This window comes from Myotis lucifugus, unplaced genomic scaffold (assembly GCF_000147115.1).
Source record: "Myotis lucifugus unplaced genomic scaffold, Myoluc2.0 scaffold_3, whole genome shotgun sequence".
NCBI classification, from domain to species: Eukaryota; Metazoa; Chordata; class Mammalia; order Chiroptera; family Vespertilionidae; genus Myotis; species Myotis lucifugus.
The window spans coordinates 14624568-14650333 of NW_005871051.1; the positions used below are offsets into that span (position 1 = coordinate 14624568).

The 25766-nt window shown below is 38.4% G+C and overlaps 1 protein-coding gene across 1 annotated transcript in view; it reads left to right on the forward strand.

Moving 5' to 3' along the window:
• Positions 1–1922: 1922 nt before the first annotated feature.
• The window catches only part of SPAG16 (sperm associated antigen 16), a 606360-nt gene continuing 582516 nt past the window's right edge, over positions 1923–25766 (forward strand). Inside the window, exons 1-4 of the mRNA XM_006082484.3 lie at positions 1923–2043; positions 12094–12140; positions 16453–16548; positions 19095–19213. Of these exons, the coding sequence (XP_006082546.1) occupies positions 1923–2043; positions 12094–12140; positions 16453–16548; positions 19095–19213 (383 nt within the window). The remainder of the gene's footprint in view (positions 2044–12093; positions 12141–16452; positions 16549–19094; positions 19214–25766) is intronic.

A 25766-nucleotide genomic window follows, 5' to 3' on the forward strand; every position in this document is an offset into this window, starting at 1 on the left:
TTTGAGTTACAAGACTTTTTATTTTATTTTTTTTAGCTCTTTTGACAAGAATCATTCCCACCTCTTCTCTACCTTAAGCAGTGGATACTTGACATCAGAAAATAATTATGCCTCTATTAACATTTCCCCCCTTTGAGTGCTGTATATTTCTAAAAGTATTTGAGTTTTGTCTTAAAAATGTTCTTATATATGTAAGTTCCTTACAAATATAACGTCCAATTTTGAATCAGCATGTCACTTACAATTTTTATTGAAAAGATGTTATATACCGGACATTATAATAATGCTAAGTGCTTTTTACATATTTCATTTACTCTTTATATTTCAGTGAGGTGGGTATTAAAGTCTCAGTTTTAGAGAAAAGGAAAGTAAGGCCCAGAGAGCTGAAGTTCATTAAGGTCACACAAAGAGCCAGGATGTAAACCTATCTGTAGAACATGATCTACTACAGCTAAAAATTAGAGACATTGTAACAAACAAAAGAAAAAAAATCGAAGTAAACATTAACTGTTCAGAGAAATTCTTCTCCATGGTTTCCTCATGTTCCTACATGCCTTTGCTGGTTTCCTCCTGCTCCTACATGCCTTTGCTGGTTTCCTCATGCTCAGACATGCCTTTGCTGAAGTGCCTCTGCTTACCCAGGCCATTTCTCAGTCTTGTGTTTACAGGAAACCACCTTGAAGGATGGGGTAGTGCCCCCGCTTTGAACAAGGAGCAGGCTTTTTATGAAAGCAGTGGATCCCCCAATTTCAGAGTTCTTTTCCTGTGTTTTCAGCCTCTTACAATTGTTCCTTGCATTTGATGAGCACTCTGGATTTGTTTGATATGAGGCATAAAGGACAAAGAGTAGGTTATTAAAAAAAAAATACCAGGAATGAATTCTCCAAATACTATGTCTGTGACCCTTGATTATTTAAAATAAAACAATTAACTTCAATAGAAACACTTTTTAGTGTCTACAATGTGCCTGGTGCGTGTTAATTCTTTTTGTTGTTTTACCCCTTGCAAGAACGCTTTAGATGAATAATCACTTTTTTATCAAGAAATGTAGAATAAAAAAGAATCTTCAAAGAAAAGGACCCAGCAGATGCTTGCCTCTGATATATATGCAATATAAATCTGCGGGAGATCCCGTCATAGCAAAGGACTGCACATGATTGGGCAAACACCACTTATTATACATTATGTTAGAGCCATTTGTACCTCATAATTCTTATGAAAGTGGCTTTACCTTGACAAGAAACAACGCTCCAAATACTAGTCCAAGTCCCAGTGTACTAAATCAAAGTCAAGACAGATGTCCAGATAAATGTTTTAAAGGAGCACAAGAATGAATTCAACTAAGTCAAGCACCCCATTTCTTTGTTGCTAAGCGTCTGAGGATGGTAGTTTCCCCAGGGTCAGTCTCTCAATCATGATTTCTAGCCGCCTCCTCCCTCTCCCCCCTTCCCCCCCTACCCCCACTGCCCCACCGCCCCACCGCCCCAGGCACTGAGAATCTTCCTTTTCCCTGGAGATAATGGGACTCTCTACACATATCTAAAATCCGGAGACTGGTGATGGATATGTAAGATTCAAGAGAAAGGCAATTTAGGGAAGAAATAAAGTAAGAAATGTTAAGGTCAAACCTAAAGAAAACCAAGCTGCCCCTTAAGAAAATGTGTGTAATCCAAGCCCACTGCTTTGGCCTCGGAACGCTCAGGGTAACTAGGCAACGACGTTGCCGTGGTAACCCGGGACGCTCAGAGGGCACCAAGGAGTGTCGCTGGGCAGCCCTTCCGTGTCCGGAGCTGGCCTGGTGGGAGGGGTGATGGAGTGTCAGGCTCTCGCGACAGCTGCGTGGGGTCGTTGGCAGGCATCATCGACGACGTTGCTCCTAGGAACGCGGTGCACAGGCGGGGGGCACGGCCCAGAGCGCCCCGATGGCTGCTCAGCAAGGGGTGCCCACCTCGCCCCTGCGGGCTCTGGAAGAAGCTTTGGGCATGGGCTCGGCGGCTGGCGGGGACGCCTCGGACATGGCAGAGGGGACCTACTACCTGGAGCGTATCCTTCCCGTATGGGCGCGGCCCCAGGCGCCGGCTGCAGTAACGGGTATTAGGGGCCAGGGCCCGAGCTCTCCACTGGGGGCGCCCTGGAGGCTTGGGGCCCCGATTCTACCCAGTTGGAGCTCAAGCTGGCTTTTCTGCCACTGAAACCCCCTTAGATAGTTATCAGAGTAAACTTTGGATAAAAGTTTTGTGTGAAGGTGGAACAACAAATTAATCCAACCCTCGTTTGGGCCCAGTGTTTTCCCCAAGCTTTCAGAATTCGGAAGGAATTGGTCAAGAAAGTTTGGAGACTAGGGAATCCTCTGTCTTTGGGCTTTTAAGGAGCTGAAGCTCAGAGTGTCCCACCTGTATCCAATGCTTAAAAAGATTTGATAGCATCAACTTCCTGGATAGTTTCAATTTTGGCTTTTTAATAATAAATACGTTTGGTTGTTTTTTTCTTCTTTAGCAACTAAATAATATCCTGGAGAGCTGACAGGGCTCAGAGGTGTTGGGAGAAAGCCAGAAAATGATGAGCAATTATCAATAGAAATAGCAAAAAACTGAATAGCCATATGTGGATAATTAAGTTAACTATTTCTTGTATAAAACTTTTGAGCTCCCTTCGATCCCTGGTGGGTTATGGGTGGCAACAGATCGATGTTTCTCTCTCTCTCCCGCCCTCCCTCCCTCCCTCCCTCTCTCTAAAATCAGTAAAACATATCCTAAGATGAGGATTAAAATACTACAACAATCTTTTCAGCTCTCCTCGAGGCATATAGATTCATTGTACTGATGGGAGGTTTCATGAGAAAAAAAGATATCTATTCCTTTCTTCCGGCAGGTAAAACAGAGATGGTTTATCTGTTTTATTCTCAGATATCAAGGAAACTCCCAAATCTACCTGTTATGTATGTATGTATATATGTATATATATTTGTCCCACTATAGTCACTCCAGCTCTAATTCAAGACTTCAGAGACTCAGCAATGGTTCTCTGAAGCTCAATGGTTGTGAGCTTTGGCAAACTGATTAACCTGTCGGACTCAGGCTCAGTACACATCCCTGCTGCGGGGACTCTGAGGAACTTGGGTGAAAAGATCAAAGGAAGTATGCAGCATTCTACTGGAGGCAAGCATGATCTTTCCAGGCGTATAAGTTTGAAGAGTTTAGAAATTGATTTGAATGGGATATGTGGGTGTTTTAGTTCTTAAATGAAGTTTTATATTTTGTTTTCATAGCTCTGTCAAGCTTTTTTAGAGTAATAGTCCTTTTTAAATTAAAAAACAAGTCAACTTTTTTTTTCCAGAGCAATCTACATCAAGTATAAAGTTACCCAGTATCCTTGCTAGTGAATGGTCATCAGGCATCTTACCATTTTTGTCTGCATTGAAATGATTTCTGTAACACATAGTTAATTGTTATCATAATTATTGACATAGCGAGGTAACTTTTTGCAACATTTTTGTGAAATAAATGGTGGGACTCCAAGATAGCACAATTTTCAGCAATGAAATCTGTGTTCACTTAATTGACAGGGGGTTCACTGAGTCACAACTGCCAGCATGTAGCATTTTGCACAAAACCTATCAAGATTTCTCTTGATAATCACACTTGCAAATATAAGCAACTCCAAGTTTTCATAATTTCATTATCTAGTTTGGGAATTACCTAGGCCCTTTGCTTTCCTTTCATCTCTCTTTGCTTGACTGACTACTGTTTTGGCTTTCAACCAAAGAGTAGTCAGGGGATAACAAAGCTAAACATTTAACCAGTCAATTTTTCTACATTCAGTGCAACGTTCAGGTAAGGTTTAGACATGGGGGAGACTTAACTCTTAGGTTTGAGGATTACTTCTGAATGCCAAGTATCCCAGTATCCCTGGGCTCTCCTAACGTGCATAATTAAGAGTTGACTGTATAATGTTATTTGACATTGTTTCTTAAGGCAATTATGATAGTTGCTGAAGTGAGACTTTCTTGGGTTTAAAGTCTTTAGCTCTCAGGTAATTTAATTGAGCTATTGCAGTGGATAAATAAAAGCTATAATAAGCACAAATGAATCAGAAATCTGATGTTCTCTACTTTGCACGTACACTTTATCACTTCTAATCTACCGCATCTAGCGCTGGACTTTATTTATGACTGAACAGATGCTCCTAGAACACTAGACAACAAGCTATCAATATTGAGCAAGGCTTTGAAAGGTGTTGACTCAAATTCTCCAGGAAATCAGCTTTTTCTTTGCTTTTAAACATTTACACATGAAGAACATGTACACATTAATGTGGCCCAAACCAGAAACACAGCCAGGAGCCATCATGGGGAGAATGGCTTCATCAATAAAGTCCCCACATTCTTTACAACAGGGTAGAGAATGTATTCAGGAAACAAAAACTATTTCTTACCCCTGCAACACCCCTCCTTTGTAACCTCCTAGCTATAATAGTGACACCTGTTTCTCTTCTGAAGCACTTCACAATATCATTGCTTTTATGTTTTAAACTTTCAAAAGATGAGATACAAATATACATGACATAGTCCTTATTTAGCTATCGCCAGAGCTTTAAGAAATGTGGTCATGGAGTGCATAGGTCCTTTGGAGAACTCTTCATAAAAAAGGTATTTGCAGCATTGTGGAATATAAGGCTAGATTTTAACTAAGTGATCTGTAAAGGACCACGTCGATATCTCCAGAATTTGCAAAGAAGGTTGGTTGTCTTTTCCCTTTTTTTCCCCTTGATTTTTCCATCATCATTTATCTCTCACATACCCTTTTCCACTTCTCTCTCCCTCCTCCCAGAATCACCACACTATTGTCTAGGTCTATGAGTTTTTTCTTTCATTTTTTCTTTTTTTGCTCAATACCCACTCTCCCCTGCTCCCCCCATAACCCCCGAGCTATCAGCCTGCTCTCTATGAGTTTTTCTCTATTTCGCTTGTTAGTTCATTTTGTTTACCCTTTGGGATGGCACGGATAGACCTGGAGAACATTGTGCTAAGTGAAACAAGCCAGTCAGAGAACAAGGACCATATGATTTCACTCATAGGTGGAATTTAATGCAGGTTGATTGTCTTTTGCAAATGAACCCTCTATTAGAAATCAATACCACTTGGGTGAGGTTTTCAGTTGCAGTAGTTCCCACGGGCTGCCTATCAATGTGTGGCTGGAGACATTTGGGAAAGCCCGATTCCAGTTGGGAGATGCCGACAGGAATGAATTGTACTAAGAAAGCTAAGGCTTAATTGATTTTGTTGCTACCTGTCTAGAGAAAGACCTTGTTCAAGGAATGGAATACATGACTCTAGGAAAGGGAGGCCCACAGAATGTCATTTTTGTTATCTACCCCCTTTGTGGTGATTCTCTGCTCCCCAACTAGCCTTTGATTATTATATCATCTTTCTAGGCATTCTAACACTAAGAATTTGGCCCATGAGACTGTGGACATAAATAAGTTTACTGGCTACTGAAAATGTGTCCTCTGGTCCCTACAGCAATCTCTAAACAGCAATTTCTGAGGATTGAGTGAGTTAAGCCAGTCCTTCGAGGCAGCTCCAAACTTAACTGTGTGTGAAAATGCAAAATTAAGGATTCCAGACCCTGAAATACGGTGATCACACTAAATCGATACTCATCTAAGATAGATGCTTGTCTTTTTAAGTGACATTCCTAGCCAGTCTTTCATTACAATAGTGTAATGTTCACTGATAACTTTGTTTAATTAAAATTGAACTTTTGTCATTTAAAAATATTTTATTCTTCTTAACATTTTAAAATTTCTTCTCTCTGTTACGTTACTTCTCTGGAATGTTTATAGTATTAAACGAAAAGATACTGTAAAATCCTCAATATTATCATTATGTACTCAAGTTGCGTATTTATTGTCATTGCAATACTGAATTTGCACACGGGCACTTAGTGGCACCCTACATACAGTCAAATAAAAAGGACAGACAATCTGAATGTAGAATCTAGACCAGGAGGCATGTTACTAAGCCCAGAGTGCTGAATTTTACATGCAGGAAAGTCATAGGCTATTTGGAGAGAAAAGAAATGTGTTTTGTTCTGTGTCCTCTAGTTGAAGCAAACTTTAATGTGCATATGAATCACAGATATGGATCTTTAAGTGAAGGTTTTAATTCAGTAAGTCCAGGTCAGGGCTGAGACTTAGCATTGCTAACAAGCTCGCAGGAGCTGCTGGTAAGAACTGTAATAGGAGTAGCAAGGCTATAGGCAAACATCTTAACCTTTACCCTTATATTTTCAGACAGACATACAATATGTTGATATCTTTGTGTATCTACTGGCTTACAAATTGGAAAGCTTACACCGCCACCCACTGTGTAAGTCTTATATGAGTCTTATATGTAGAAAGAGGTATTTTCCAGTTGCCGCAGCTGTCCAGGGCAAGGGTGGCCAATACATTTCCATTCTGGGCAATGCAACTGAAATGGTAGTGGCTTCCTGGTATGTGTGTTAATAAGAATTCTGAGGCCTAATGAAGACTCGGTGGGAAAGACTGCAGGAAGCAAACATTGGGCAAAGTGGTAGCCAGCATGCCAGTTATTTCCTATGTTTGGTTTACATTATTCAGCTAACTTGCTTTATTTAAACTGGAATTCCTAAGGAAGGGAACGTCACTATGATGTTTGCTATTTATAGCACTTTTCTTTGATTTCAGTTTAGTAAGTAAAATGTTGATTATGGAGGATCCAACCTAGATTTTCGATTGCCTCTGTGTACATTGGCTCTGCAGTGATGGCAAAGATTACAAAGCAATTTCTGCCTATAGCAGCTTTGGGAAATCATGGAAAATATAATTAGCTATATGTTTCACTCCAGTTCTTTATGGAGATGCGGCTGCTGGCAGTGATCACGACCTATAAATGTGGTAGTGGGAGAGACGAGTGTGTGAGCAATGCCATATGCTGCTTGTATCTGTGGTCCTTTTGCAGAACCTTATTTGTGACAGCATCATAACAAGTGGCACCTCAAGCTCTGCTCCACTCGACCAGCTGAGATACTTCTCAGGCTTCCTGCTGTTGTGTCTCCTGTAGGTCTGTGATGGGTGTCCGGCTCCCTGGCAGTTTCAGTGTGGATGCCTGTTGTCCGTTTTCTGATAATATCTAGATGGTCAGGATCTAGTGAAGATTCTGCTAGTGCAAAGAGTGCCCATTAGTTCACCTGTGTTGACCAAGTACCAGGGAGCTGAGTCATGCTATGCAAACTCACAAATACTATTACATTCCTGCCAGGGCAAGGGGAGATATGGAGAAGTGGGACCCTGGTCTGAGTCCAGGCTATGACTCTAGGACACAGAACCTGGCTTGGAAGTAGGCGGTGTGAGAGACTGTGGCTGCAGACCGGGCAGCAAAGGGGAGCCACAGATAGTAGCCTCGGCAAGAGCAGACTAGCAAACCAGGCCCAGGATAAGTGTCAAGTTAAGCTCAAACAGGCCGAAAGGCAAGAACCAGATCTGAGGGGAACAGGCTGGAAAAAGTGATTTTCAGAACTGGAGTTCAGTGATGTTCTTTGAAGGAATACGAGGTAGATAAAGGGAAGGGAGCTTTGTAAGGGCCCAGAGTCAGCTTGGCATTAATGAACTGATTTTAAGCCAGATGCCAGCTTATTATTCTACAGTGGGGGGAAAAAATCGCATGAGAATTGTGACCAGCTTAATTGTAGGGACATTTCCTGGAGAATAAGCTCACCTAGGAGATTTGATTACTGTGGTTCTACTTTTACTGGGAAACTTTCTCATCTGTGAAGGTTTTATCTTTCAGACAATTCTGATGGATTGTCTATTTCCACTCTGGCAATTCTGCCTCTAAAGTAGTGCTTCCCATACATGGTATTCTGTCAGATTCTGCTTTACGCTGTCTTTCTGGCATCCCGAGGGCCAAGGGGATCCGTATCTGTACAACCTACAGTGTCCTCTTCATGAGAATCTGGGAGTGTAATTTATTCATGCTTTGCAACCAGAAATTGCTGTACATCTACTGAGAAATTCATCTGTTTTCATTGGATGGATATTGAATTGGTATCTAATCATATCCTCCTTTTCACCCTGACTGCTGGGAAGCTTATAGTCCAACCTGTGGCCTACATTTCACAAAATTATGAGACCCATGGCATGCATTGCATCTTTACTTGTTTTTCTACTTATTTCCCTTTCTCTCAAATTTCCATATGCATTTATTTTTATATTTTGCAATGTATGCATATTTGTAAACTGTCACAGTATCATTTTGGGATTTGTTCATGCATTTGTCCATGTGTTGCTAGCCAGGTAGTCAGATAGACAGATGCATGCCAACATACATGCCAACGCACATTTATTTCTCAGAAACACTGCAACATCACATTTCAACTGAGTTGCTTCTGGGAAGATTTTCTGTTCAAGTCATATTGTGGAAACTAAAAATATCAATCAAAGAGGATACCAGTTCCTATTTTGGGTTTTGTCCTTTTCCTGATCTTTTGTCTCATTAATCTCTTGGCCTTGGTTAATTTAATTTTGGGGTCTTTAGACCTTTCGTACTTCTCCCTTCTTTAAGGAATTCACATTGAGCTATTTAAATGATTTGATTTAGCTGTCTGTACTATTTTTTAAGAGTTTGGAAAACAACTAGATTTGAGTTTATTATATAGGATATTAGCAAAAATTGCACATTCCTATTGTGTCACTATAGAGATACTATGGCTTAGTTGAAAATTCTTGACATTTATATTCAAGAAACGTGTCTTTGTCACTCCAAACTATTCATTTTTTGTGTGTTTTTTTCAATTTGATTCAGTTTCTTTTCTTTTCTTTTCTTTTCTTTTCTTTTCTTTTCTTTTCTTTTCTTTTTTTTTTTGAAGATGAGTGTATCTGTGCCATTCAGTCTCACAAGGTTGTTATGAGAATAAATATGATTATTTTCCATGTAATAGTACTTTTTAAGCTCTGCAAAATGATAGCTATTTTTTCTTAGTCTCCTTTGATTGTGTGGAAACAGAATATTTTACTAACGATTAAAATCCGTTGGTTATATTATTTTCAGGATAGAGTATACAGGTGTTGCTAGATATTTCCAAAGCTTTTAGAACAAATCACGCTTTTCCTCTACATATTGCTATGTTTTGCAACCTTTGCTTTCACCTTTCTTCCTCACAATAATTTGTTAGCAGTTGTTTTATTTGAAATTATAAAGTCTATCCAGATAATTATAGAATATTTGCTTTTTTGTGGAATTTTTTATGGTATGAACAGTGATGAAGGACAGCATTGCTTTTCAGGAGACTTAATGAGAGGTGAATGCTTACAAAATCAATTTCTAGTAGTTGTCTCTCAGAAGAGAGCATACTTTTCCATAAAAGAGAGTCTGACTCTTATTTTTTGCAACAGCATAGATAGACCTAGAGATTATTATGCTGAGTGAAATAAGCCAGTCCTAGAAAAACAAAAATGAATGATCTCACTTATATGTGGAATCTAATGAACAAAATAAAAGGATGAACAAGATAGAAACAGAGGCATTGAACGTTCTGATCACTGTCAGAGGGAAGGAGGGTGCGTGGGGACTGGACAAAAGATGAAGGGATTAGCCAAAGAACATACATGCATAACCTATAGACAGAGACAACAGTGTAGTGATGGCCAGAGGGAAGGGGGTGGGGAGAGAATTAGGTGGAGGGGGCAAAGGTGGGGAAATAATGTCAACAATAAAAATAAAGAAAGGCTGACTTCCTGTATCTGATATTCGGGAAATTTTATCTCATTAAGTGAAAGTGTGTCAGATAAATATAAATTTAGAAGGAGGAAGATTTAGAAAGCTTTCATCCATTTATCTTAACATATGGGGGAAGTGGGCCATGGGAGACTTACGAGAATTTTTCCACAGGTACTCATCTCTTTCCAGAACGTGGACAATAATAACGAACACAGTATGTAACCTTTACTGTAAGCCATGCACTGTTCTAAGTGATTTACATATGTTAATTCCTTACTGCCCTTGAAACCCTATAAGGTAATATAGTAGCCAGCCTGCAAAACGATGCCCAGTGATTCCCACCTGCTGGTGTAAATGAGCTTGTATAGTGTCCTCATACTGAATAGGGCTGACCTGGGTAACCAATTGGATGTTGAATATATGATATTGTAGCTGTTCATAAAAGAAATTGTTGCTTCCACTTTGTTTTCTTGGATTGCTTATTCTGGAGGTAGCTAGCCTCCACATCTTAAGGAGACTTAAGAAGCCTGTGGAGAGATCCACATGGGGAGATCTGAGTCCTCCAGACAACAATATCAGTGAACCTTCAGGAAATAGATCCTATTCCCTCAGTTTAGCCTTCATGCGACTACAACCCTGGCTGCCACCTCAACTGAGACCTCATGAATGACCCCAAATAAAAATCTTTCAGCTAAGCCACTACTGAATTCTTGATCACAGAAAACATGAGATAATGGATGCTTATTGTGTTATGGTGTTTTTTTTTTAAGCCCAAAGTTTTTGGGAGTTTGTTATACTGCAATAAGTTTTTAAAAAAATACTGATTTTGGTACCTAGAACTGAGGTTCTAACTTAAGAAAGACCTGAAAATATCAGAGTGGCTTTGCCAAAGAACATTGGGCACATTTGGAAGTACTTTAAGTAGGATGTTAGTGAAAGGTAAGTACTTCACTCCTGGTACTCAGTAAGGGTGAATTTCAGGTCAGGAGATGAACTGCAGACATGCAACTTTTTTTTTTGGTGTGTGGTTGCTTAGTCTACTTTGAATTACTTATTTTTTAAACTGAATTACTTTTCACCATATTTTTGGGAGAGACACTCATGTTTGACCGTAAAATACAGCCCTTTGACAGGTACCTGGGTCCTGAGGGTTGGTTATAACTGAAATTGGTTTATGTGTCTCTTCAAATAATAAGGTAAATACTAAAGAGTTATTGCTTATGATGAGGCTGAGTAGCAAGAATGTATTACAAAAAAGAAAAAAGAATGTATTACCTATCTTTAGAGGTTTAGAACTATGTGGAAAATAATTGGCAAAAGCCTCAAGTATTTCCATACACAGAAAACCCATACAGAACAACAGGAGAGGTAGTATTGCATAGTGAAGCTCCTGGGGCAGTGGTTCTTAACCTTCTGGCCCTTTAAATACAGTTCCTCATGTTGTGACCCAACCATAAAATTATTTTCGTTGCTACTTCATAACTGTAATGTTGCTACTGTTATGAACCGTAATGTAAATATCTGATATGCAGGATGGTCTTAGGCGACCCCTGTGAAAGGGTCGTTCGACCGCCAAAGGGGTCGCGACCCACAGGTTGAGAACCGCTGTCCTGGGGCTTATTCCCAGTTTGTTAGGTCCTTGCTGTGCAGTCTGTGCCTTTGAGCCTGGTCTGTAAAATGGAGATACTGCTGGTTCCAGCTTCATACATAGGATGAGAATGAAATGAGTTAATGCAGGTAAAACCCTTAGGACAGCATCCATCCTCTATTAAATACTATGTTGTCAGTTCTTATTACAAACAACATAAGTTGTTATATGCACCTTCAGCTAACTCTTGGAAGACAGAATAACAGAGACAATTTCTTATAACCAGCAGCGAAATGAAAACTAGGCTAATCTCATCTTTGATTTTCATAACCATTACTGTGCATTAAAGTGTTTAATACCTTTTAAAGTTGGCATAACTAACTGTACATTTGAAGAGAAAAGTAAACAAAATAACTGTAGAAGTTTTCATTTATAATTAGACTAACTTATAATTGTAAAAGTGTTCCAGCAATGTTGTTAGAATTTTAATTAGAATCATTTCTGATATTTTAATGCTTATTTCTTGATAATTTATGAACTACTGAATTATAATTACTATATAGTTTATATTTGTTTGAAAAGTATCCTGCCTTTCCTGAGAAGAGGATTTAATTTTAAAATTGAGAAGTATATATAAGAAAAAAGTGGAGATTTAAATAACTTTCATTGATGAAAATTTTGATCTACCACTTCAAGGACAAATCAGTTTTAAATGTAATCATTTTATTCCATATATTTTGAGATTAAAACTTGACAAAATGTTCAGAGGTCACCATAACTGAACCGTCTGAAGATGATTACGAATATGAAGAGGTAATTATTTATTTTAATCTTTATTGTTGAGATTATTACAGATGTCCCTCTTTATTGCTCCCTATTGCCCCCCTCCACCAGGTTCTCGCCCCACCCCAGGCCTTTGCCACCCTATTGTCTATGTCCATAGGTAATGCGTATATGCATATAAAATCTTTGTTTAATCTCTTCTCAGCCCCCACCCCCCTTTCTTCTGAGAATCAGCAGTATGTTCCATTTCCATGCCTCTGATTCTATTTTATTCACCAGTTTATTCTGTTCATTAGATTTCTTATTTGTTTATTTTGATTTTTAGATTCAATTATTGATAGGCATGTATTTGTTGCCATTTTGTTGTTCATATTTTCGATCTTTTTTTCTTCTTCTTAAAGAATACCCTTCAACATTTCATATAATGTTTGGTGGTGATGAACAACTTTAGCTTTTTCTTGTCTGTGAAGCTCTTTATCTAACCTTTAATTCAAAATGATAAGCTTTGCTGGGTAGATTAATCTTGGTTGTAGGTTCTTGCTATTCATCACTTTGAATATTTCTTGCCACCCCCTTCTGGCCTGCATAGTTTCTGTTGAGAAATCAGCTGATAGTCATGTGGGCATTCCCTTGTAGAAAACCAACTGCTTTTCTCTTGCTGCTTTTAAGATTCTCTCTTTGTGTTTATCCCTTGGAATATTAATTATGATGTGTCTTGGTGTGGTCCTCTTTGGGTTCCTCTTGTTTGGGACTCTCTGTGCTTCCTAAACTTGTAAGTCTATTTCTTTCACCAGGTAGGGGACATTTTCTGTCATTATTTCTTCAAATAGGTTTTCATTATCTGGTGTTCTCTCTTCTTCTGGCACCCCCATAATATGAATGTTGGTACACTTGAAGTTGTCCCAGAGGCTCCTTACACTATATTCATATGTTTGGATTCTTTATTCTTTTTGCTCTTCTGGTTGGGTGTTTTTTGCTTCCTCATATTTAAAATAGTTGATTTGATTCTCAGAATCCTCTACTCTACTGTTGAATCCCTACATATTATGCTTTTTTTAGTCAGATGTCTGCTCTGGTCCTTTTCCATTTTTTGGAGGTTTCTAGAAGATTCTTGAGTAACTCTATAACCGTGGTTTTGAACTCTATATCCAGTAATTTGCTTTCTTCCATTTCTTTCATTTCTGACATGTTTCTTTGTCTCTGCATTTTGACTGATTTGCTGTGTTTGTTTCCAGTTATTGGGCAGAGCTGCTATTTCTCCTTGAGTTGGCAGAGTGGCCTTGTGTAGGAGGTGTTCTATAGGACCCAGTGGCTCAGCCTCCCCAGTCACCTGAGCTGGGAGCTCTAGGTGCACCCCTTTTTGGGCTGTGATCACAATCTTGTTGTAGTTGAGCCTTGATTGCTGTTGGTGTCACTGGGAGGAATTGACTTCTAGGCCAATTGGCTGTGAGGCCCAGCTGCAACTACAGTGGGAGAGCTGCTGTGCAGGAGATACCCTTATTGAGCAGGACTTGCTTCAGTGGGGCATTGGTGCTCACTGAGGCTGTTCCTTGAGTGTGTATCTTATGGATGTGTAGAGTTGTAATCTGGTATGGTCTGACACTGACCACTGGGTACACTGGCTCTCAGGTCTCCAGGGAGGTGCAAAGTCAGCCACTGCCTGGGGCCTCCCAGCAGTAGCTTCAGTGAGATCTGCAGATTCCTCCTCTTTGTATTGAGTTTGGAAGTGCCCAGACAAGGCCCAGCTGTGAAGCAAGGCAGGCTGGTGCTGGTGCTGGTGCTGGGTCTTGGGGGCCTTTTATTGATAGGTTTGGGGCTCCCTGACACACCTGCAGCTTGTTTGAGCAAGGACAGGCCATTCGTATGCAAAAGCTGCTATACAGCTTGTGTGGGGTTGTAAATTGGATGAGGACAGGGTCTTAGGGCATCACCAGGCAGAGCAAACAGAAATGGCTGCCAGTCAGCCTTGCTATTGGGAAGGTTCCAGTATAGGAACAATCATCTCTGTCTGGGAGAAAGCTGCCCCCAAGTTCCTGCCCAGATGCCAGACAATCCAATTTCTCCTTGTGTGTGTCTGTGTCCCCCACAACCTCACCCTGGTGCTGGAGCTCAGAGGAAGCAGGACCTTGTAAGTTCAATTCATGGTGCCGGCCTTTTAAGAGGAACAGCTGGGTCTCTAGCAGCCTCTATGTCACTGCACCCCAATCTGAACTCGTTTTTACAACCTGTAGTTCTTACTGCCCCTAGGGACTTCTTTTCCCAGCTCTGGGACCTCTTGCTCCTCAGAGTTGCCTCCGCAGAGATGATCTCCCTCCCAATTAAAAAAGTGGCACCAGCCCATTCTGCGCCTCCACACCTTCTACCAGTCTCAGTGTGCTTTCATCTTTACTTCTCTAGTTGTAGGAATTCCATTTAGCCAGCTTTCCAGTAGTTCAGGATGATAGTTGTTCTGTATTTTAGCTGTAATTTTGATGTGGTTGTGGGATGCAGTGAGTACATGCATTTACCTACACTGCCCTCTTCAAATTCAGTCATTTTTTTATTTTTTTTGAGTACTCTGTAAATTTATTATGGATGTTCTTGAGATATATTTATTTATTTATTCTTAAGAGTTTCTAGTTTAAAAATATACATATATTTTTTATTGATTTTAGAGAGGAAGGGAGAGGAAGAGAAATAGAATCATCAATGATGAGAGAGAATCATTGATCAGCTGCCTCCTACATGCTCCCTACTGGGGATAGAGCCCACAACCTGGGCATGTGCCCTGACTGAGAATGGAACCCTAACCTCCTCATTCATAGGTTGACACTCTATCACTGAGCCATGCTGGCTCGGCAAGAGTTGTTTGTTTTTCAGCCATATCAGCTGGTTAAGACTAAGGCATGAAAATTCTCATTAAAAAATTTAGATTGGTTAAAACATCTGGCCATTTGTATTTTCTTATTAATTGTCCTTCAGAGTCAACTCCTTATCACCTACCTTCTGGATCCATACTACAGAATGTCTTCTCTGTCTAATAGGCATTTACTATAATCCTGTCTGCTCTTGGCTGAGTTTCCCAAATTTCTACCACCTAGCTGGAGTACAGACCCTATGCTTCCTTCCAACTTAACTCTACTTCTATCTAAGGTGCTTACTGTCTAAAACCTTTCCTTTAATTCATTGCTCCAGCGGGACCTATCATTATTTCTGGGATTTGGAGGATAGAGACTCTCCTAGGATGCAGAAGCTGTGAATGAAACTGTGTGGGTGCAGGCCTAGCAATTTCTGGCCTGGGCAAGCAGGAGACAGGAGAAACACAGAACACAGGCTTGTTATTACTGCTGGTATAATGGAGATTATATTGATACATACCACATGAAAGTACTGAATGAGTTAAATAATAGTAAAGGCCTTAAAACTGTGATGAGCACATAAGAAGCATGCAATATGTGTTAACTATCATTAATATCATTCTTAGATTTGATTACATTCTTCCAATAGCTTAACATTCAGGCAGTAAATTTTATTTTATTTTTTTAAATAAACTAGAGGTGTGTGGTTGCTAGTAGTAGTTAAGAAAGAGTAATGTACATCTACACAATGGAATACTATGCTGCGGTAAAAAGAAGGAATCTTGCCATTTGCAACAGCATGGATGGAACTGGAGAGCATTATTCTAAGTAAAATAAGCCAGTCAGAGAAAGATAAATACCACATGATCTCACTCATTTGTGGAATATAGTGAACAACATAGGCTGATGAACAGGGACAGATTCAGAGACAGAGAAGCAGCGATCAGACTGTCAAACCTCAGAGGGAAAGTATGGGAGGGTGGGGATAAGGGGGAGAGATCAACCAAAGGGCTTGTATGCATGCATACAAGCCCAACCAATGGACACAGACAACAGGGAGATGGGAGCATGAGTTTGGGGGGGTATTATGGGGGCTGATGTCACATATGTAATACCTTAATCAATAAAGAAATTAAAGATTGGGGGAAAAAAGAAAGAGTAATGAGGGAGAAAAATCTGGGATGAAGAGAGAATGGTGGCAGTTAGATGGCCTAACATTTCTTTCAGCACAATTGTTAGTCTGTATTTGTCATTATAGATTAATGCAGTTGCTCATAAGCTAATATTGAGTTTATTAGAAGTGACATTGAGTGATGTTTAAAAGAAAATCAGAAAGCTTCCTGCTTGATATTTATTCATTTGTCATAGATCTTCAAAATGACATGATGTCTTACATAAAATATATTTCTTTGATCCTTTGTTTTATGAGGAAAAAATCAGTTCTGAAATGAAATAATGTATTCTCTTGCTAACCCTTCCTATCCTCCTCTTTCTCCGTGATTTAGATACCAGATGACAATTTTAGCATTCCAGAGGGTGAAGAGGATCTGGCAAAAGCAATTCAGATGGTTCAAGAACAGGATACAGATACTCAAATTTTGGTGAGTTTGAATATAACTATAGCCTACAGTTTACCAGTGATAAATTTCTGTGTGAAGTTTTGCAAGTTGTTTACATTTCAAGTACTTCACTTACTAAATGCAGCCCTAGCACCTGTTATGTCTTTATCACCTCTATTTCTCTGCCATCAAACCTTCACTTTAGATAAGTAGACATGTGTACTCTTCTTTGGTTTATCATTTTCCACAATGTGGTCACTCTTGCATGACTGAAATAAATGACACTATCCCACAGAACTCTGCCTGTTTAATTGGAGATTAAACCAAGGATTTGAAACACTTATGTACAGAATTTGATACTGTATGAAGATTCTACATCCGCTTTATAAGCATTCTATGTCTTTGCCTCTCCCCACCCCCCATAGAAATATTTAGCTCATAGGGAATGCCCAATATATTATGATATTTTTTTTCCTTGTGAGGCCTATGAACTAATATCACTAAAGAATATGGTGGAGAATGCTTTATGATTGTAACACCACCAGTTAAAAGTAAATACAATGATGGCATTCCTATAAAATTAAAAAAAAAATTGCCGAACCGGTTTGGCTCAGTGGATAGAGCGTCGGCCTGCGGACTCAAGGGTCCCGGGTTCGATTCCGGTCAAGGGCATGTACGTTGGTTGCGGGCACATCCCCAGTGGTGGGCGTGCAGGAGGCAGCTGATCGATCTCTCTCATCGATATTTCTAACTCTCTATCCCTCTCCCTTCTTCTCTGTAAAAAATCAATAAAATATATTAAAAAGTACTTTAAAAGTTCATAACAATTTAATGATGATAACAAAATATTTTAAAGTGCTTAATATTTCATACCAACACTAATTAAGAAGGATGAATTTTAAAAATGTTGTAACTTTTTTCGATAAAGTAATGTGAAGGAAATTGTGATATTCTTATTTAGTTACAGACTTAACTTCCTCAGTGCAAAATAGTGTGTGATAGACTTCACTCCATATTCTGTCCTGTGTCAGTCTTTTCATATTTTGTAGACTTTTTCTGTCTAGAAATCCAGTAACTCCTTTCCAAAATATCTGTCTGTTAAGGAAAAAAAACAATACAAAACAAAAAACCTCAAGAAGAGGAGTTCTTGAATCTGGAATTGATTTTATTCTGTTATAAATGGAGGACTCTAGCTCATAGTAAACTGCATTTTCTAATGCATCCTATAGATATAGTTCCCTTCTATTTAGACACAAAGCGAAGTCTCAATGCAATAATTTACAGGAATAGTTTTAAAATACAGCATTTTCAATGATAAGCAGTTTATCCACTGCTCATCATCTTCCCTCTTGCTTTACCTCATTAAGTAAAGAACGATTTAAAAAATACACTAAGTATTATTCATTCATTTTATTACTTGGTAAGTAAGGTAGATATGCCTAACATAGTGCTTGGTGCATAGGAGGAACTAAATGAATAGCAGTTGAGTAAGTGAATGGATAGAGTCATAGAATGAAAATATTATGACCCAAATTATAATTGCTTCTTTGTATCTGGTATCATGCTGGAATCTATTTGTAAATCCAAAGATAAATCCAAGGAAGACAATGGGGTAGCTGTCATATCTACTGCACCAAATACCAGAATTCTTCTCATCAATTTTACAGAATTTTTTTTAAAATCACAACCTTGCAATAATTAACTTTCTAGATTTCTGGCATATTTATAGCTGGTTGACTCTCATTTAAGTTCTATATACTTTTTTTTTTTAGTTCTTTGGGGGAATGATGCTATGCAGAAAATTTACAAATATTGCCCTTTAGCTTTGAAAATTAAATATGGGTTCTTTTTATGACAAGCATATCAATTATGTATTCTATTTTTAAAAATATATATTTTTTATTTCAGAGAGTAAGGGAGAGGGAGAGAGAGATAGAAATATCAATGATGAGAGAGATTCATTAACCAGCTGCCTCATCACGCCCCCTACTGGGGATCAACCTGCAACCCAGGCATATGCCTCTGACTGGAATTGAACCTTGGACCCTTCCTTCTGCAGGCCGATGCTCTATCTACTAAGCCAAACCAGCAAGGGCTAATTTGTTTTTTATTTCTATAGTATTTTTTCTTCAAAAACTAGATTTTAATTGTGCCATGGGCTTTCTGTTTCAAAGAATATTTATTGCTTATTAACCCAACTTCCTTTTGTTATGATTTTATTATATCTGTTTAAAAATAAGATATATATTCTTCTATATTAGAGGATGCAATAGTCTCTATTCAATGAGGACTTTTAAAATGTTCATTAATGATTGCAAGTGAAAGATCATAGTTTGGGGAAAGTTAAATATAGTTAAATAGTTGAAAATAGTTTAAAAATAATTGAAATAGTTGAAATAATTGAAAGTTTAGGTGTTTGCAAATTTGTTCTCTAAAAGGTCATACAGTCAATATTTTAGGTTTTGAGGGCCATATCATCTATCCCAACAAAAAAAGTTGAAAAAAGTGAACAAATTAGTAAATGAATCAATGCCATTAATAAAAGATTTGATGTTTTCAAAATAATTAATTACACATTTAAATTTTAGGAGCAGAAAACAGTTCTTCCTTCAAAGCACGTAGTACCTGAAGTAATAGAAGACTTTCTCTGCAATTTCCTGATCAAAATGGGAATGACCAGAACTCTTGATTGTTTTCAATCTGAATGGTAAACAATAATGTAGATAGAGTTCTTAGAAATGCTAACATTTAACATGTGCACTTTAACCCTCTTATAAGACTGAAGTCACTCAGTGTATGCAAAATGGATGAAATGGATGGAAACCTTTCCCATCCCCACTGCTGACACCACAACATACAAACACACATATACACACACACACATACAAACACACACACACACACATATACAAACACACACACCCACACACCCAAACATCCTCACTCAAACACATATATGCACATAATCAGAATATCATCTTTCTGAAATAAAAATATTAGGTGATTTTTAAACATCTAGAAAATGGAATATTTATTTCCTGGAGTTATATAATATAATACAAAGCTATTTTATGAAATACTTTCCCTAATATTTTCTGCATAATTAGTAAGGATTTTATTTCCTGCATTAAGAATTCCTACTAACAGTACTACTTTGCTTATTTTACTTACTAGAGTCCTGGTGCATGAAAATTCATGCACTCGGGGAGTCCCTCAACCTGGCCTGCATCTTCTCACAGTCCGGGATCCCTCGGGGGATGTCCACCTGCCGGCTTAGGCCTGCTCCCCGGGAGATCGAGCCTAAGCTGGCAGTCAGACATTGCTCTGGCAGCCTGGGAGCCCTCGGGGGATGTCCAACTGATGGCTTAGGCCTGCTCTCCACAGTTGGACATCCTTAGCGTTGCCATGGAGGCAGGAGAGGCTCCTGCCACTGCCACTGTGCTCACAGCCGTCAGCCTGGCTTGTGGCTGAGCAGAGCTCCCCATGTGGGAGTGCACTGACCACCAGGGGGCAGCTCCTATGTTGAGTGTCTGCCCCCTGTTAGTCAGTTAGTGTCATAGTGACTGGTAGTTCCCAGTCGTTCTGCTGTTAGGGTCAATTTGCATATTACCCTTTTATTATATAGGCTAGTGTGATGGCCTGCCTTTCTCTACTCACACAAATGATCAATTCCTTTTTTTTAATATATTTTATTGAATTTTTACAGAGAAGAAGGGAGAGGGATAGAGAGTTAGAAACATCAATGAGAGAGAAACATTGATCAGCTGCCTCCTGCACACCCCCAACTGGGGATGTGCCTGCAACCAAGGTACATGCCCTTGACTGGAATCGAACCTGGGACCTTTCAGTCCGTAGGCTGACGCTCTATCCACTGAGCCAAACCGGTTAGGGTGATCGATTAATTTTCTGTAAGTTTTCCTTCATTTACAAAGTAAGTGGAAACATTTTCAAATGATGCCTAAAGACAAGATTCTTTTTGTCATAATTGAATTTTAATAACTTATTGGTTGTAAACTTTAGCAGGCATGCTGTCTTTGTGCCTTTGCTGCAGCAGGAGTGTCACCAGACATGTTTTCAGTGTCCTATTATATATATATGATTTCAAAGAGGAAGGGAGAGGGAGAGAAAGATAGAAACATCAATGATGAGTGAGAACCATTGATGGGCTGCTTCCTGAAAGCCCCCTACTGGGGATTGAGCCCGCAACCCAGGCATGTGCCCTTGACAGGAATTGAACCAGGGACCCTTCAGTCAGCAGGCCAATGCTCTATCCACTGAGCCAAACCAGGTGGGCACAATGTCCTATTCTTTAACAAAATATTATTAAGTAATCAGATATGAAATTTTGATCTTTAAAAGCCATTGCATATTATAGAAAGAGGGAACAATATGCTATATAAAGATGTTTATAATGTTTTTTAGTTAATCCTAGTTTTAAATATAGGGGTAATTTGTAATTTCTACTAATCCAACTGTAGTGTAATTTTTATTTTCTGTTTGTTTTTTGGTTCTCATCTACTTGGACCATACACATAGAAGAAATCAGTTTGTTTAAAAAATATATATATATGTTGAGTTCAGAGAGGAAGGGAGAGGGAGAGGAATAGAAACATCCATGATGAGAGAGAATCATTGATTGGCTACTTCCTGCATACCCCACACTGGGGATCCAGCCTGCAACCCAGGCATGTGCCCTGACCAGGAATTGAACCATGGATGCTCAACCACTGAGCCACGCTGGCCAGGTGGTTTTCTTATTTTAAATTGCACATCTAATGTTAATGCGTTAAATGAGGAGAACCATTTTTCATTATTATAATTCAGGGAAAAGAGCAAGTTTGATGGAAGAAAATAATACTGTTCCTATTAAATCTGGAAATCATGTGAATGTTTTTTATAAAAATCTCCCTAAAATAATTACAAATGTATTAGAAATATATTTTTGTATACGCAGACAGATGGTTAATTTGCGGTACTAATGAAATGAAAGATTAATGTGGTTCAATTACCTTCTCTTCTTCTGAGAATAGGACATGTGGTGCTTACATGTTTGGCCAGTCTAAAGTGTGACATGATCCCCTTGGAGACATGTGGAACCAAGTATACTCTTAACAATTAGGTGTTTGCCATATTGGCCTTTGAGATTTAGCAGTTTGAATTGAGATGAAATGTCAGGAAAATGCAATTGTGCTAGGAATTTTAGAACCCCAAGTAAGCATACCATTTAGCATAATATACAATCAGAAAGAAAAAAAATTTTAAAATATCATATTATTTGGGTCTAGTAGTACTGTGGTTCTAATAATTTTATCCTTATCCCTGGTGGCCAGTTTGTAATGAGATTGCACATCGTTTGTACTAAGATTATACTGTATTGGATATTTTTATTTCACATGTAACATTTTGACATTGACCAGAAACCTTTACATATTCTGCATAATAGGATTATAGGAATGTTAAATAATTACTTCTATCATTCTTATTATGGAGAAAAACATATATCATTGCCAGGAATTCTTGCATCTTACAAAGAGTTGCAACCAAGGTTTTTCCATTGTTAGTTTGTAAAACAGACAAACAGAAATATTCAAAATAAAAAAACACACACCTGGGTACTGAAATTTGATTTGTGTCCTTTCAATTCTCAAACAGTAATTGAAATAATTTTTTTAATTTGGGGTCCACAAACTAAGACCCTTGAGCCAACTCTAGCTCACCTTTTGTTTTCATAAAGAAGATTTTATTGGAACAAAAGTCATCACCAAGGAAAAATGATGCTTACTCTTATTGCACTGTTTAATATTCACTGAAATTCTAGCATATTAGTATCCATTTGTGGCAGGGGGTCTTAAGGTCTTTTGGTATATACACAGATCTTATGAAAGCCTATACACTTTCTCCATGAAATATATGTATTTACTCAATTTGTATAGAACTATAATTAGTTTATCGACCTTAATGTAAATTTATTGGCAGTAATTAATTGGCAATTCTATTGGTAGTACATTGTATTTCTAGTTCCTAATACTTATATATGAATAGTTTTCAGTCTTAATCTAAGGGAAGTGACTAAGGAGGAAGGAATAAAGAAGACTAGGATATTTCTTTAAAATACACACACACAGCCCAGCCAGTATGGCTTAGTGGTTGAGCATTGACCCATGAACCAAGAGGTCACAGTTCTATTCTAGGTCAGAACATATGCTGGATTTCAGGCTGGATCTTCATGGGTAGGTGGGTAGAGAGGGTTGGGTGGGCTGAGGTAGGGATGGGGGTAGGGAGGCATGCAGGAGGCAGCTGATGGATCGATGGTTCTCTCTCATCATTGATATTTCTCTCTCTTTCTCTCTCTCCCCCCATTCCTCTCTCTGAAATAAATTAAAATTTTTTAAAAAATTAAAATAAAATACACACACGGAACCAAAAATCTTATGTAGGAATATGCAGATTTTACTGAGAAATTTCCAGTTGTAGATTATAATTACCTAATAGTATTATACTAGTTTTAGTGAGTTTAAAGTCAACCGGTATTTTTACATGATGTTATAAATTTTCCTTGGTAAAGTAACTTTTGAATGTCTTAGATATAGATGTTGTAATATGTGTTATGTTTGACTTTTACTTATTTTACCACATCTTAATTTATTTACATAGTGTTTATTTTAGAGGATTCTATATCACCTTTTTTTTTTCTAACTGAAGTAATGTTTTAGTGATTTCTTTCTGCATTAAATAAAGGAAGTTGCTGAAACCAATTTTATGCTCAGAAAAACTTTATGGTCCAATACTTCAATCAATCCTTATGCCTTTTCTTCTGAGATAAGTATAAATCACATCTGAAATATGGATAAAAAGTGAATTTATGATTAAATGGTTATCAGTTTGCTGTTTTAGAAATCATGGCAAATATTACTTACTATTGACTCAATTATCTTAACCTTTCTCTTGCTGTTTTTTTTTATTTCAAATAACATATGACTATTAATGTGTAATAATAATAAAGTTAAGATTTGTAATATGAAAATACTGATAATTAAACATTTTAAAATGAATGCTCTGCCCATTCGTAGCAAGCTTTATAAAGATGTGTTTACTAATAACTTTATTACTTGAAATGTTTTTATTACTCTGTTTTTTATTTAGCTTTATTAATTTCTACATATAATGATTAAAATTGTAATTATTTACAAATCTATAAATGGTTCTCTGATGTTTCTCCTTATTTCACTGAGGAAATAGAAGCACCACGACCCCTGCCTCCCTCTCTCCCAACCTGCTGCCCCTGTCCTCAGCCATCCCCTTCCACCTGACACCTAAGGCCTCCTCTTCCCTCCTGGACTGAGCTCCTCTGGCTCATTCAAGGACATTGCTCCTCCAATTGCCCCCTCTCCTTACTGCACTTTTAGCTTTTCCCCTTTCTGCTAGATCATTCCCATGAGCATACAGATGTGCAATAACATGTGTCATGTATTTTAAAAAAGAGAAATAAAAACATTCCCTGAACTCCATATCCTCTTCTAGGTTCATCTTGATTTCTTGGCTCTGCTTTATAGCATGTATCCCTGGAAGAGCTTGGTGCCACTTCCTCCTTTCCAACTCTCTCATACCTGCTCTGGTTTCACTTTCATCTCCATGACGCTCCTGAAACCATTTTCGGTGACTTCGCTTTGCCAGATTGAGCAACTGATCCTCAGTATTCCTCTTATTCACCCTCCTTGTGGCGTTTGTCACTGTCGTTCATTTCTTCCTTGCAGCACTGTATTCACTTGGTTCCTGAGCCACAACTCTCATATTCTCCCATTACTTCGCGGCTTCTTCTCTTGTTTAGTCTCTATGTAGTAGTATTTCCTTTTCTTCCCATTCTTAAACAGTCCTAGGACTTCTTCACTTCTCTACATGCACTCCCTAGCTGGCCTCATCCAGTCTTGTGACTTTAAATAGTATCTATTCACTGATGATTCCCAAAGTTAAAGTGCATGTCCTGACATTTTTCCTGAACTCTGGACATGTATATCCAGTATTCTTCTTCACTTGATTGTCCAGAAGACATATTGCATTTAACATGACTAAGAACAATTCCTTGATTTCTTTAATCATCCAGTTCCTATGGCATTTGTCCCTGTATCAGTAAATGGCTATCTGTTGCTCACCCAGAAACCTTGGAATCAGCCTGGACTTCTCTTTCTAACCATCCCCTGACAGCTGATCTATAAGAAAATCCTGTTGGCTCCACCTTTACAGCATGTCCAGAAGGGGCCCATTTTTCCTAATCTCCTCTGCTACCAACTTTGTTCATGCCACCGTTCTCTCTCTCGGACTATGGTAGCAGGCTCTGAGCTAGTCTCTCTGATTCGACTTTTGCTCCTCCAACTTAGTTTAGAGAAACTAGAGCAGGTGTGAGAGAGTGTCCCCCATCTCTGAAAGCCTACCCGTGGCTTCAGCCTGATTCAGAGTAAAATCGCATTCCTTTTTCTGGCTCCTGCTGTCTCCTTGACCCATCTCTTACGTGAGATAACTCTCCATAGACTGGCTTTTCTCTCTTTATTGTACATGCCAAGCACTTCCTTGTCTCAGAGCCTTTACAATTCTTTCTATCCGCCAAGAATACTCTCCCACATATCCACATGGCTTAATCCAGTGATGGCAAACCTTTTGAGCTCGGCGTGTCAGCATTTTGAAAAACCCTAACTTAACTCTGGTGCTGTGTCACATATAGAAATTTTTTGATATTTGAAGCCATAGTAAAACAAAGACTTATATTTTTGATATTTATTTTATATATTTAAATGCCATTTAACAAAGAAAAATCAACCAAAAAAATGAGTTAGCGTGTCACCTCTGACACGCGTGTCATAGGTTCGCCATCACTGGTTAGTCTCTCATTTCCTTCAGTTCTCTGCTCAAATTGCTCTTTGTCAGCCATAGTGATATTTTCTCTGGCCATCCTATATAGAATATGTCAACACCACCACCACCCTCCAATTCAGTCTCTCTTTCCCTGTTACCCTGCTTATTTTACTTCATATAGAACCTATCACCATCCACGCTAGAATGGAAACTTCATTAGACAGAGCATTGAACCATTTTGTTCATTTTACCAGTGTCAACATTAGTGCATGAAACATAGGAGATATTCAGGTATATTTTATGCACCATGATGATATTTGAACCCAGCAATTTATTAATTATTATTTAAAAATATATTATGAATGTTGACATTTTAATTTATAAAGTAATATTACAAATAATTTCTATAAACT